This window comes from Stegostoma tigrinum, chromosome 23, assembly GCF_030684315.1.
Source record: "Stegostoma tigrinum isolate sSteTig4 chromosome 23, sSteTig4.hap1, whole genome shotgun sequence".
Taxonomy (NCBI): Eukaryota; Metazoa; Chordata; class Chondrichthyes; order Orectolobiformes; family Stegostomatidae; genus Stegostoma; species Stegostoma tigrinum.
The window spans coordinates 54,754,939-54,770,664 of NC_081376.1; the positions used below are offsets into that span (position 1 = coordinate 54,754,939).

Genomic DNA, 15,726 nt, shown 5'->3' on the forward strand with positions numbered 1-15,726 from the left:
CGGCACCATTCATGTGATTTTCATCTTTCAACTACCCAAGAAATGCAACAACATCAGGCAGTGGGGCAAGAGCAAGATGTGTCTGAAGAGAGATGGTAAAAAAGCGGAACTGTTATTTAAGAGGACACTGAAGGTGTGATCACTGGTATTAATCAGGTAACTGGATCGTGGATACTAGGTCAGAACATGATACATTATAGCTTCTTTCTTCGCTCCTCTGTTTGCCTTATCTTGGTACACCCACAGGTACACCCCACCACGCTATAAGAAAGGGAGTCCCAGGATTCTAATCTAGCAATGGGGGAATGGTGACATACTTTTAAGTCAGGACGGAGAGTGCTTTCAGGGCAACTTGCAGGTGGTGGTACTCTGATTTTTCTGCTGCCTTCTTCCTTCCAGATGCTAGATGTAATAAATTTTGAAGACACCGTCTAGGACGGCATTGTACCATGTATATGGTACAGACAGCTGCCACTGTGTGTCAATGGTGGAGAGTTCATGTTTAAACATGACTCTCATTAAATTTACACATTCAATTGTTAATACAACACAGTGATAAACCAGAGATAATAGGGGACTGCAGATGCTGGAGAATCCGAGATAACAAAGTGTGAAGCTGGATAAACACAGCAGGCCAAGCAGCATCTTAGGAGCACAAAAGCTGACATTTCGGGCCTAGACCCTTCATTGGGCAGGGGGATGGTGGTGGGGGGGTGGCGAAACATCAGCTTTTGTGCTCCTAAGATGCTGCTTGGCCTGCTGTGTTTATCCAGCTTCACACTTTTTTAAACAGTGATAAACCAGATGGTCAGCAAATGACCCTTGCCACTCTTTGATTGATGGTCAAGGTTTCTTTAGTATTGCTGGATCAAAATCCTCGAGTTCCCTCCTGAGAGCACTGTGGGTCACCTAAACTAAATGGACTGCAGTAGTTTAAAGATAGCAGCTCACCACTCCTATTTGTAGAACACTACAGAACACGATTTATGCCCCTCACTTTACCCACAGTGCATCAGTCACTTCCCTTACCCAGCATTGGACAATGAACCACACTATGTTGGTGAAGCCCTTGTTCTAGCTTGGAATTAGCTCAACATGAATAAATTAACGGCCACGAAAAGCTTTACAGCCACAGTAATGCTGTCCTTTCCCTGAAGAGGTTGCAGGCCTGCCTGCAAGAGAGTAGCAGATTTCTGTAAACATCTTCTTTAGTGAAATGGAGATATCACAGAAATCTTGCTTCACATTTCAAGACCTTGATAATGTGTCCAGTAGTTCATTGAACAGCAGGCTTCATCAGCTTTGCAAACTTGTAAGCACTTCTACTAAGTCAACATCAGCCAGCAGAAACCAATCAGCAACCAACCATGAAATGGTCAACGATCCCTCAAATTCACACCAAAACAGTGTCTTTACTGCTATGAGCATCTTCTGTGGTCTCAGCAAGACTTACAAAACAGCACTGCACACTAATTCATGTCACAATTTGCTGACTCTGCACATTTCTTGCGCACACTTGCAATATACAGGCTAGCAATCTCTCTATTCAAGACAGCGGCAGAGAAGGGTTCCTGCTCCATTCATTTCTTTTCTTTTACTTCTCTTTTCTTGTTTTTTTTTTCTTTCTAGCAACCTCTCATCCTGGAATGGCATCAGAAGCAATAGGTTGAGCCACTGTAGTTCGAGATGAAGCCCAGGGTGGACCCAAATTTAAGCCCATCACGGATCCATATGCTCTGCCTGCTTTTACTTTTATTTTTCTTTCCCTGGATTTTTATAAACTTTAACCTTACTTGCCATCAGTTGAGAGCACCAGGCAGATTCAACAGCAGCTGCAATGCCAAGATCGGCCCAGAGCGGTCTCCTGCAGCCCTGTGCTTGAATACCTGTGACAATGAAACCTAATTCGAATTCTAAACGGTATGTACTGCAGTTTGAAGTAGACATATTTGCACATAAATGCCATATTGAATCCAAACAGCATCGGTAGAGATATACAGCATAGAAACAGACCCTTTGGTCCAACTTGACCATGCCAACCACATATCGTAAATTAATCTAGTCCCATTTGCCAGCATTTAGCCCACATTCCTTTAAAGCCTTCCTATTCATATAGCAATTCAGATGCCTTTTAAATGTTGTATTGTACCAGCCTCTACCACTCCCTCTAGGGGCGCATTCCACACACACAACACTCTCTGCATGAAAAAGTTGCTCCTTAGGTCGCTTGTAAATCTTTCCCCTCTCATCTTAAACCTATGCCCCTCTAGTTTTGGACTCACCTCACCACCATCCACAGTCCATGAAAACGACCATGTCTATTTACCCTATCCATGCCCCTCATGATTTTTAAACCTCAATAAGATCACCCCTCAGCCTCCGGCACTCCAGGGAAAAAAGCCCCAGTCTATTCAGACTCTCCCTATAGCTCCCTCCAACCTTAGCAACATTGTCCTAGATCTTTTCTGAGTCTTTTCAACTTTCACAACATCCTTCCTATATCAGGGAGACCAGAATTGCATGCAGTATTTCAATAGTGGCCTAACCAATGTCCTGTACAACCGCAACATGGCCTCCCAACTCCTATACTCAATGCACAGACCAATAAAGGCAAGCATACCAAACGTTTTCTTCATTATCCTATCTATCTGCGACTGCATTTTCAAGGAACAATGACCTGCATTTCAAAGTCTCTTTGCTCAGCAACACTCCCCAGGACCTTACCATTAAGTGTATAAGTCCTGCCCTGATTTGCCTTTCCAAAATGCAGCACCTCACATTTATTAGATTAGATTAGATTCCCTACAGTGTGGAAACAGGCCCTTCGGCCCAACAAGTCCACACTGCCCTTTCAAGCATCCCACCCAGACCCATTCCCCTAAAAACCACACACCCCTGAGCACTATGGGCAATTTAGCATGGCCGATCCACCTAACCTGCACAACTTTGGACTGTGGGAGAAAACCGGAGCACCCAGAGGAAACCCACGTGGACACAGGGAGAATGTACAAACTCCACACAGACAGTTGCCCGAGGCTGGAATCGAACCTGGGTCCCTGGTGCTGTGAGGCTGCAGTGCTAACCACTGAGCCATCTAATCTAAATTAAATTCCAACTGCCACTCCTCGGCCCACTGGCCCATCTGATTGCAATCCCTTTGTACTCCGAGGTAACGTTCTTGCCTGTCCGCTACACTCACAATTTTAACGTCATCTGCAAATTTACTAGCCATACCTCCTATGTTTGCATCCAAATCATTTATATAAATAATGAAAAACAGTAGACCCAGCACTGATCCTTGTGGCATACTGCTGGACACACATCTCCATTCTGAAAAGTAACCCTCCACCATCATCATCTGTCTTCTACCTTTGAGCCAGTTCTGTATCCAAATGGCTAGCTCTCTCTGTATTTCAGACGATCTAACCTTGCTAACCAGTCTACAATGAGGAACCTTGTCGTAAGCTTTACTGAAGTCCATATAGATCACATCCACTGCTCTGCCCACATCAATCCACTTTGTTACTTCTTCAAAAAACTCAATTTCGTGACAAACAATTTCCTACACATAAAGCCATGGTGACTATCCCTAATTGGTGCTTGCCTTTCTAAATACATGTAAATCCTGTCCGTCAGGATTCACTCCAACAACTTGTCCACCACCGATGTCATGCTTACTGGTCTATAGGTCCCTGGCTTTTCTTCACCACCTTTCTTAAACAGCAGTACCAGGTTCGCCAACCCCCAGTCTTCTGGCACCTCACCTATGGCTATCGATGATACAAATATCTCATGACGTGAAGGTGCTGGCATTTGACTAGGGCAGACAAAGTCAGAAATCACACAACACCAGGTTACAGTTAAAAGGTTTATTTGAAATCACAAGCTTTCAGGGCATAGCCCCTTTGTCAGGTTGTCCAACAAAGGGACTCTGCTCCGAACATTTCCCTAGTTTCCCACAGAGCTGTAGGATACATTTGATCAGGTCCTAGGGGTTTATTCACCTTTATGTTTTAAGACATCCAGCACCTCCTCCTCTGTAATATGGACATTTTTCAAGGTGTTGCTATTTATTTCCCCACATTCTCTATCTTCCATATCCTTCTCCACAGTAAACACCAATGCAAAATATTCATTTAGTATCTCCCCTATCTCCTGTGGTTCCACACATAGGTGACTTTGCTAATTTTAAATAATCGTGTATCTAAACCAATTAAATCCTGCACCAATTCACAATCTATGAATATATCAAATGGGAAAGAGTGGTAAGGTAAATTATACTTACTTTCTGGGGAATTCCACAAACAATGCAACTGATGAAATTATTATCAAGTCAAATATCATTAACTTGTACATTTCTTGTCCTATTCGGGTTTCCCAGCACTGAAATATATAACCATATTAGGCCAGAGATCAGTGAAATGAAATGTGAAAGCAAATGAGTCTGCAGTATCAGATTGTCGGTTTTGGTCTGGAATCCTTTTTAAAATCTAGAACCAATTTATTTCTTATGTCTCTAAATCTAGCTAATACCGAAATTTCTCTTGTCTTTCATATTAGCCTTGAGAACAATTCAAACAGAGAGGTTTATTAGTTTCCATCCCTTAAAGGACAGGTTTAGCGTAGGCATGTCAGATGTTAGGTAATACATTCTTCGTACCCTCCCAGAAAGAAACCTGAAAATAGCAATAATTTATTGTATTATTCATCTCAAGTTCCTTCTCAAGCTTGACTCCATTTGGATAGGGCCTTAATTTCTGGCCTCAATACCATACTTCCATTACAATAACTTAAGACATTATGTTAGTGTACTTTGCAGCTATTTTCAAGATTTTTACAGTATACAAGTTTATTTATATATAGTATGGCTCTTTCTATATCAGTACTAATTCTTCCCTTCCCTGTTCCTAAACCACAACATTTTTCTATTGATACATTTTAGAGCAACTTTTATTTAATTTTCTTTTGCTACATTTATGCACATTTTCCTGCAATATTTTTGAAGAATGTGTCTGTTCTGTCTCATTGAACCTATTTTTGAATGGTTAGTATCCCTCACTGTAATTACATAATTAAGCAAACTCCGAGTATTTGGATCACTCATGGGTTTCAAAACCATGCAATTCAGCATAAATTCATTTGCTACACTGATAAACAAAGACCTCTATTACATGTTGCTATGGTTGAACTCAGGAGTGAGCCAAATGTTTCAAAAGAATTTCAGGATGTACAGGGAAATGTATATACTATAGTAAAAGCAAAGTAAATTAAAAATTGATTCAAAATGAAACAGCAGAAAAAAGACGTAGATAAAGACAGGGAAAAGCAAAATTATGACTGCATACAAGCAGCTAACAGTGGCCTAGGGATCAGGTACATAATTCTTTGAAAATTGAATCAGAGGTAGACAGAGTGGTAAAGAAAGTATTCAGCATGCTTGCGCAGACCGTTGAGTATAGGACTTGGGATGTATTGCTGAGGATGCACAGGACATCGGTGAGGCCACATTTGGATGGCTGTGTACAGTTCTGGTTACTCTACTATAGGAAGGATATGATGAAATTGGAGGGGCTACAGAAAAGATTTACTGAGATGCTGCCAGGACTGGAGGGATTCAGTCACAAGGAGAGGCTGAAAAGGCTGGGACATTTTTCACTGGAGTGTAGGAGGTTGAGGTGTGACCTTATTGCTGGCAAACATGGTTAAGGAAAACCCCAAAGCCTTTTATTCATATATAAAGAGCAAGAGGGTAACTAGAGAAAGGATTGGCCCACTTAAGGACAAAGAAGGAAAGTTATGCGCCGATTCAGAGAAAATGGGTGACATTCTGAATGAGTACTTTGCATCGGTATTCACCAAGGAGAGGGACATGACGGATGTTGAGGTTAGGGATAGATGTTTGCTTAGTGAGTTTTGAGAAGATTTGTAGCTCAGGTTGAGGTTCTGGATGTGAGTTTGCTCGCTGAGCTGGAAGGTTAGTTTGCAGACGTTTCGTCACTTTTTTTTATTTGAAAAAATATACTTTATTCATAAGATGTACAAAAAATAAAACATATTTATACACCTACCCAGTCATGCAAGCCGCTCCGGGTTACCCAGGGGGTACATACATCAACTAAAGGAAGAAAACAAACAAAGAAGAAAAAAAAAACAAAGCAAAGAAAATACCCCGGCAGTTGTCACCCAGCACAGTCCCAGTTGGCCCCCTGACCAGTTGGGGAAGGCGCCAGCTGGGCCCAGGTACCAGATAGGGCCATTTTTTCTATTCTGGACGAGGGGTTTCATACCGTGGTCTTTCCCCACCGCGCCTTGGTGGCGGCTGCCCCAAGCTTTAGCGCGTCCCTCAGCACGTAGTCCTGGACCTTGGAGTGTGCCAGTCTGCAACATTCGGTCGGAGTCAGTTCTTTCAGCTGGCAGACCAGCAAGTTGCAGGCAGACCAAAGAGCGTCTTTCACCGCATTGATCGTCCTCCAGGTGCAGTTGATGTTGGTCTCGGTGTGCATCCCGGGAAACAGCCCGTAGAGTACGGAGTCCCGCGTCACGGAGCTGCTCGTGACGAACCTCGACAAATACCACTACATCCCCGTCCAGACCTCCTGCGCATAGGCACACTCCAGAAGGAGGCGATCGACAGTCTCGTCTCCCCGAGAGGGCAGCGTGTGGTGGTGCAGAGATTCCGGGCATGCATAAAGGATCTCACTGGCAGAGCCTCTCTCACCGCCAGCCAAGCAATGTCCTTGTGCTTGTTTGAAAGTTCTGGCGATGAGGCATTCTGCCAAATGACTTTGGCAGTCTGCGTGGGGAACCACATGACGGGATCCACCCTCTCCTTTTCCCGAAGGGTCTCAAGGATACTACGTGCTGACCACTGCCTGACGGCCTTGTGGTCAAAGGTGTTTCCTTTCAAAAATTTCTCCACGAAAGGTGGTACGGAACAGTCCAACTACTCGGAGCGTTCCGCGGCAACGAGGCCAGGCCCATCCCTCGCAACACCGGGGACAGGTAGAACCTCAGTAAGTAGTGACACTTGGTGTTTGCGTACTGAGGATCTACGCACAGCTTGATGCAGCCGCACACAAAGGTAGCCGTCAGGGCGAGGGTGGCGTTCGGTACGCCCTTTCCCCCATTTTCCAGGTCTTTGTACATGGTGTCTCTGCGGACCCGGTCCATCCTCGACTCCCAAATGAAGTGGAAGATGGCCGGGGTGACTGCAGCGGCGCAAGTCCAGGGAATAGGCCAGGCCTGCGCCACATACAACAGTACCGAAAGCCCCTCGCACCTGACAACCATGTTCTTACCCGCGATGGAGAGGGACTGGAGCATACACCTGCCCAGCTTCTGCTTCAATTTGGTGATACGCTCCTCCCAAGTCTTAGTGCATGCCCCAGCTCCACCAAACCAAACACCCAGCACCTTCAGGTAGTCTGTCCTGACGGTGAAGAGGATGAAGGAACAGTCATCCCAGTTCCCGAAGAACATGGCCTCGCTCTTGCCCTATTGACTTTGGCACCCAAGGCCAGTTCAAACTGGCTGCAGATGTCCAACACCGACCGACGATCGGTGCAGAAGACGGCCACGTCGTCCATGTACAGGGAGGTCTTGACCTGAAGGCCTCCGCTGCCTGGGATAGTCACGCCCTTCCGGCTCACGTCCTTCCTGATGGATGCGGCGAAGGGCTCCACACAGCACACAAACAAGGCAGGAGAGAGCGGGCAGCCCTGCCTGACTCCAGATCTAACGGGAAAGCTGTCCGATTCCCACCTGTTGATCGAGACTGCGCTACTAATGTTGGCGTAGAGCAGCCGGATCCAATTGCGGATGGCCTCCCCGAACCCCAATTTGGAGAGGACGTCCCTCATGTAAGCATGAGAGACCCTGTCGAAGGACTTCTCCTGGTCCAGGTTTCCTTGGGTCGGTGATGTCATTTCCTGTTCTTTTTCTCAGGGGATGGTGGATTGGCTCCAAATCAATGTGTTTGTTGATGGAGTTCCGGTTGGAACACCATGCTTCTGGAAATTCTCGTGCGTGTCTCTGTTTGACTTGTCCTAGGATGAATGTGTTGTCCCAATCAATGTGGTGTCCTTCCACATCTGTATGTAAGGATACGAGTGATAGTGGGTCATGTCGTTTTGTGGCTAGTTGATGTTCATGTATCCTGGTGGCCAGCTTCCTGCCAGTTTGTCCAATGTAGTGTTTGTCACAGTTCTTGCAAGGTATTTTGTAGATGACGTTCGTTTTATTTGTCGTCTGTCTAGGGTCTTTTAAGTTCATTAGCTGCTGTTTTGGTGTGTTGGTGGGTTTGTGGGCTATCCTGATATGAACACAGTCCGCCGATTCCTCAGCAATAAACCCAAACAGACAAAACGGGCTCAGAAACCATAACCACTCTCCCCTACATCAAAGGCATTTCCGAAATGACTGCCAGACTACTCGGACCTCTTGACACCAGCGCTTCGTCGGAGGCTCACTGATGATGCTACCTAGAATGGTGACGAAACGTCTGAAAACGAACCTTCCAGCTCAGCGAGCAAACTCACATCCATGTTTGCTTAGTCTAGGTCAAGTTGACCTAAGGAAGGATAAAGTGTTAGGTATCCTAAAAGACATTAAGGTGGACAAATCCCCAGGTCTGGATGGGATCTATCCCAGGTTTCTGAGGGAAGCGAGAGAGGAAATAGCCGGGATCCTAACAGATATCTTTGCAGCGTCCTTAGACATGGGTGAGGTCCCAGAGGACTGGAGACTTGCTAATGTTGTCCCCTTGTTTAAAGAGGGCAGCAAGGATAATCCAGGTAATTATCGACCGGTGAGCCTGACATCAGTGGTAGGAAAGCTCCTGGAGAAGGTACTGAGGGATAGGATCTATTCCCATTTACAAGAAAATGTGCTTAGCAGTGATAGGCAACATGGTTTTGTACAGGGAAGGTCATGTCTTACCAACTTAATAGAATTCTTTGAGGACGTGACAAAGTTGATTGATGAGGGAAAGGCTATAGATGTCATATACATGGACTTCAGTAAGGCGTTTGATACGGTTCCCCGTGGCAAGCTGATGGAGAAAGTGAAGTCACATGGGGTCCAGGGTGTGCTAGCTAGATGGATAAAAAACTGGCTGGGCAACCGGAGACAGAGAGTAGTAGTGGAAGGGGGGTTTTCAAATTGGAGACCTGTGACCAGTGGTGTTCCACAGGGATCTGTGCTGGGACCACTGTTGTTTGTGATATATGTAAATAATCTAGAGGAAGGCGTAGGTGGTCTGATCAGCAAGTTTGCTGATGACACTAAGATTGGTGGAGTAGCTGTTAGTGAAGGGGACTGTCAGAAATTACAGCAGAATATAGATAGACTGGAGAGTTGGGCAGATAAATGACAGATGGAGTTCAATCCGGGCAAATGTGAGGTGATGCATTTTGGAAGATCAAATTCAAGGGCAAACTATACAGTAAATGGAAAAGTCCTAGGGAAAATTGATGAACAGAGAGATCTGGGTGTTCAGGTCCATTGTTCCCTGAAGGTGTCAATGCAGGTCAATAGGGTGGCCAAGAAGGCATATGGCATGCTTTCCTTCATTGGGCGGCATATTGAGTACAACAGTTGGCAGGTCATGTTGCAGTTGTGTAGAACTTTGGTTCGGCCACATTTGAAGTACTGTGTGCAGTTCTGGTCGCCACGTTACCAAAAGGATGTGGATGCTTTGGAGAGGGTGCAGAGGAGGTTCACCGGGATGTTGCCTGGCATGGAGGGTGCTAGCTATGAAGAGAGGTTGAATAGATTAGGATTATTTTCATTAGAAAGACGGAGATTGAGGGGGGACCTGATTGAGGTCAACAAAATCATGAGGGGTATAGACAGGGTGGATAGCAAGAAGCTTTTTCCCCCAGAGTGGGGGACTCAATTACTAGGGGTCATGAGTTCAAAGTGAGAGGAGGAAAGTTTAAGGGAGATATGCATGGAAAGTTCTTTATGCAGAGGGTGGTGGGTGCCTGGAATGCGTTGCCAGCGGAGGTGGTAGACGCAGACATGTTAGTGTCTTTTAAGATATATTTGGACAGGTACATGGATGGGCAGGGAGCAAATGGACACAGACCGTTAGAAAATAGATGACAGGTTAGACAGAGGATCGTGATCGGCGCAAGCTTGGAGGGCCGAACGGCCTGTTCCTGTGCTGTAGGTTTCTTTGTTTGTTTGTTTCTTATAGAAGTTTATAAAATCATGAGGGGCAGAGATAAGAAATGGGGAGGAAAGTTTAAAAAGGGCCCAAGTGGCAAACTTTTTTTTTTAAAAACACAGAATGTGGTTCATATTTGGAATGAACTGCCAGAGGAAGTAGCAGATACATGTACAGTTACAACATTTAGAAGACATTTGGATAGGTACACGAAAAGGAAAGGTTGAGAGGGATTTGGGCCAAATGCAGGCAAGTGGGACTAGTTTACTTTGGGACACTTGGTCAGCACAGACGAGATGGACTATGAAGCCAAAGTAAATTAATCACTTCTGCCTGCCTTTGGTCCATATCCCTCCATTCCTTGTATAAGCATGCGCATATCTAAAAATTCTTTAAACACCCCTATCAGGTCTATCACCACCACCTCCTTAGCAGTACATTCTAGGCCCCTACAACTCTCTGCATAAACAACTTGCTCCTTCTCACCTTAAATGCATGCACCCCTCTTCCTGCAGCTCATACTCTCTAATCTAGGCAGCATCCTGATAAACCTCTTCTGCACCCTCTCCAAAGCCTCCACATCCTTCCTGTAATGTGGCGATCGGAATTGAATGCAATACTCCATGAGTGGCCTAACCAAAGTCTTATAAAGCTGCAACGTGACATCCTGACTCTTGTACTCAATTCCTCAACATATAAAGGCAAGCATGCCATATGTCTTCTTTACCACCCTTTCTACTTGCGTGGCCACGTTCAGGGACCTAGGGACTTAAACCCCAAGATCCCTCTGTACATCAATGTTGTTTAGGGTCCTGCCATTAACTGTATATTTTTCCTTAACACTTGATCTCCCAAAGTGCAGCACTTCACTCTTACCCGGATTAAATTCTAACTGCCATTTCTCCGCCCATATCTGCAACTGATCTATGTTCTGCTGTATCCTTTTGACAACCTTCTTTACTAACCTCAAATCCCAAGTCTTTGTGTCATCTGCAAAACTACTAACTCACCCATCTACATTTTCAACCAAGTCATTTATATCTAACCCAAACAGCAGAGGTCTCACTACAGTTCCCTGTGGAACACCATCAGTCACTGACCTCCAGTGAAGATATCACCCATCTACCACTATACTCTACCTTCCATGAACAAACCAATTCTGGATCCATGTGGCCATGTCACTGTGGATCCCATGCATTTTAATCTTCTGGATGAGCTTACCATGAGGGACCTTGTCAAAAGTCTTAGTGAAAACCATGGAAACAACATCTACTGGTCTACTCTCATCAATCATCTTTGTCACCTCCTTGCAAAATTCAATCACGTTGGTAAGACATGACCTGCCCTGCACAAAGCCAAACTGACTGTCTCTAATTAGGGCTTGCTTTTCCAAAAGCGTGAAAATCCTATCTTTAAGAATTCTCTCCAATAGCTTCCCAACTACTGATGACAGAGTCACCAGTCTATACTTTTCTGGAATATCTCTACTTCCCTTCTTAAATAGAAGAACAACATTAGCAACTTGCCAGTCCTCCAGGATCTCTCCAGTGGCTAACGAGGATACAAGGCTTTGTGTCAAGGCCCTAACAATCTCCTTGCTTGCCTCTCTCAATCCCCTGGGGTAGATACTATCAGGACCTAGGGACTTATCCACCTTAATGCTCTTCAAGACATCCAACACCACTTCTCTCTCAACCTAAAAATGCTCTAGCATATTAGCATGCTCCACACAAATCTCACTATCTTCCATATCCTTCTCCTGAGTGAATACTGATGCTAAGTATTCATTTAAGATCTCACCCACTTCCTCTGCCTTCAAGCACAAGTCACCTCCTTTATCTTTTAGTCCTACCTACAGTCTAGTTATCCCCTTGTTTTTAAAATGTATGTATACAGTGCCCTGAGATTCTCTTTAACGCTACTTGCCAAGGTCACTTCATGGTTCTCTTTCTTGCTCTCCTAATTTCCTGCTTGATTTCTTTTCTGTTTTTCTCATGTTCCTCACGGGCCCGGTCTGATTTTAGCTTCCTAAAATCATTAAACTTGGAGACAATAAGGAGTGCACATGCTAGATGCCAGAGTCGAAAGGTATGAGGCTGGAAAAGCACAGTAGATCAGACATTGGCCTGAAATGTTGACTACATTTGCTTCTTTTTCCTTTTTGACTAAATTCACAACCTCCTTCATGATCCAAGGGTTCCTTGCTATCTTTGTCCTTCCTCCTTACTGGAACATGTCAATCTTGAACTCTCCCCAGCGGGTCTTTAAATAGTTCCCACATGTTAAATGTGGACTTGTCTGATAAAATCTCCTCCCACTCCCGAGCTCCTGCCTAATACTGACGTAATTTACCCTCCCCAATTTAATACCTTCCCGCAAGGTCTTGACTTACCCTTACTCATAGCTACCTTAAAACGTAAGGAGTTGTGATCACTGCTTCCAAAAATGAAAGGTCAGTCATGTACAGGCTCATGAGCCTGGCCACAAGGTCCAGTATGGCCAATCCTCTAGTTGCACGATTCACATACTGTTTCAAGAAACACACTTGGATGCATTTAACAAATTCTGCCCCATCTAACTCACTTGGTCCAAGTCCCAGTCAATACAGGGGAAATTATGACTCAATAATATTCTCCATTATAATTATTTTAGTGTTTATTTTGAACATTGCCATAACATGATTCTCTCTTTTTTGATGAAGCATACTTACTACTGCCTTTTCAAAGAATGACATATCATTGTTAGACAACTTGAACCTCCCAGAATTCCCTCACACACAAGGCAACCATTCACTTTTTTTATATTTCCTACTAATCTTGAATGTTTTGAATCTACCACTAAAAGCAGTATACAAACCTGGTAAAAGACTTTAATGATTTAAGGGTGTGAGTCTAGAAAAGCACAGCCAGTCAGGCAGCATCCGAGGAACAAGTCAGTCAACATTTCGGGCCAATATCTGACATGCTGTGCTTTTCCAGCCTCACACCTCTCGACTCTGGCTTCAAACATCTGCGTCCTTTTTGTCTCCAAGTTTAATGATTTTAAATTTGATGATTAATTTTCATGCACTCATAAAATTCTTCAGTATTATAAAGCCAATGTTCTAACTTTTAACAGTTAATGATCAGGAACATTTTAACAATTCACTTTAAATCAGATATATCGAACATAATCTGCAAAAATTATTAATATTTGTCATCATACAGCAAATTGAACATAACAAAAATAAATGCTGTTAAAGGAGCATGTTAAATATAAACATTTCGCTTTTCACAGAATCCCTACAGTGAGAAAACAGGCTATTCGGCCCAACAAGTCACATCAACTCTCCGAAGAGCATCCCACCCAGACTCACCCCCTATTTTATCCCTGTAACCCTGCTTTTTCTATGGCTAATCCACCTAATTTACAGATCCCTGGACACTGTGGGCAGTTTATCATGGCCAATCCACCTAACTTGCACACCTTTGGGCTTTGAGAAGAAACCAGAACACCTGGAAAAAACCCATGCAGATACAGGGAGAATGTGCTAATTCCATATAGACAGGCACCCAAGGCTGGAATTGAACTCCGGTCCCTAGTGCTGCAAAACAGCAGTGTTAACCACTGAGCCTCCGTCCTATGATTTGCATATAAATTACATGTTTAAACTAATGATATATTATTATCCATTTCTACGCTGGTTAATTAACTGCATAGCTACCTAAAACGACAGCAAATCTTTTAAGTATTATACAGTGGTTGCTTTGCAAATCCATAATTGATCTGTTTATTTATTTACTAGATTAATTCCGGAGATGAGGGGTCTGTCTACAAAGAAAGATTGAGCGGTTTAGGTCTATACTCTGTCGTTTGGAAGAATGAGATCTAATTGAGGTACATAAGATGCCAACGGGGACTGAACAAGTAGACATAGGAAGTATGTTTCCTTATGTGGGGATATCTAGAACAAGAGTCACAATTTTAGGCTAAGAGGTAGCAGAATTAAGACAGGAATAAGGAAAAATTACTTCTCTAACATAGTGGTGAAAATCTATGGAATTCACTGCCCCACAGTACAGTGGACATTAGGACATTGAGTAAATTTAAGAGGATAAATCGAATTTTAATTAGTAATGGGATTAAGGGCTTTGGAGAGTGGGCAGAAAGTTGGAATTAAGGCAGATATAGGTCAGCCATAATCATATCAAATTGCACAGCAGGCTCAAGGCACCTGTCACTTCTACTCCTAGCTCTTATCATCTTATTAAACTGTTTTCCACATATGTGCATTGATTTCACTTATTGTGAAAGGACTTGTATCACATTAGAATGCACCTTTTCTGTATCAGAACTAAACATGAAAGATACTTATTTCTTGATGACTACATATTTTATCTTATTGCATTCTCTTTGTGCTACATGCAAATTAAAATTCTCAACGCCAGGGCATTTTAAACCCATTTAAATTTAATTACAGATATTTGCAAATTTTTAAAAAAGTGTACTCACTGGATACAATTTGTTGTTGTAGCCACATGGTTTGCATGCGTCATCATCACAAGTCGTGATTTGTGACCACAAACTCAGCAAAAGAACAATAATATTGGCCAATCGCACAAACACAGACCTATAGAAATATTCAGTTAGTAAGCTTTGGTTTCACTGTGTTCTATTAAGAACATAATGAGGATATGAGCTAGCATGGAATGGCATTGGGTTTTGAAATATCCAGATCGCATAAACAAAAGTTGCATTTTGATCCCTTCTCATTTTTAATATGTGCCTTGTTAATCCTACTTAACTTCTTTTTATCCCATGCCTTTCAATTGTCCTCAAATTACTTTTATAAAATTCCTATTTTTTTCGCACGATCTTTTCTAGATGTGCTGCCTTTAAAAATGCACCAGTTAGATAATGACTAGCAGATAACTACCAAGTTTTGTTGACATCTGACGGGTCAAGGCATGGCCTAAGGAATAAACCAGATGAGCTAAAGAATAACTTTTGCCTATTTTGTTAAGTTGAAATAGGTACATTTTGTGTACTACTACTTTTTGTCTGCAAAAAGCATAGTCCACTGCATGAATATATCCATTTTGCAATATATACAAATGTACTACACTGCAAGCCAGCCCACTAACCTTAAATTTATCATCAGTCTCATTCTTAGCACAATATTAGATTTTTATTAATTTATTCATTGGTGGGATGTGGACATCACTGGCGAGCCAGCATTTATTACCTATTCCTAGTTACTGTTGAGAAGGTGGTACTGAGCTGCCTTCTTGAACTGCTGCAGTCCACCTGCTGTGGGTTGACCTACTATGCCATTAGGTAGGGAATTCTAGAATCTTGACCTAGCAATAGTGAAGGAACGGCGATATATTTCCAAGTCAGGGTGGTGACTGGCTTGGAGAGGAATTTGAAAGTAGTGGTGTTCCAATATATCTGCTTCCCATGTTCTAGATGGAAGTGGTTGTGGGTTTGGAAGGTGCTGTCTGAAGATATTTGGTGAATTTCTGCAGTGTATCTTGTAGATAGTACACACTGCTGCTACTGAGCATCAGTGGTGGCAG

The 15,726-nt window shown here is 43.3% G+C and overlaps 1 protein-coding gene across 5 annotated transcripts in view; it reads right to left on the minus strand.

The window, feature by feature from the left end:
* LOC125462435 (transmembrane channel-like protein 7) overlaps positions 1-15,726 on the minus strand; it is a 103,148-nt gene that overhangs the window by 21,017 nt on the left and 66,405 nt on the right. For all 5 annotated transcript variants that reach the window (XM_059654204.1, XM_059654205.1, XM_059654203.1 and 2 more), the window contains 2 exons: positions 14,660-14,777; positions 4,286-4,383 (listed from right to left, as the gene is read on the minus strand). In XM_059654204.1, coding sequence (XP_059510187.1) covers positions 4,286-4,383; positions 14,660-14,777 — 216 coding nt within the window. The remainder of the gene's footprint in view (positions 1-4,285; positions 4,384-14,659; positions 14,778-15,726) is intronic.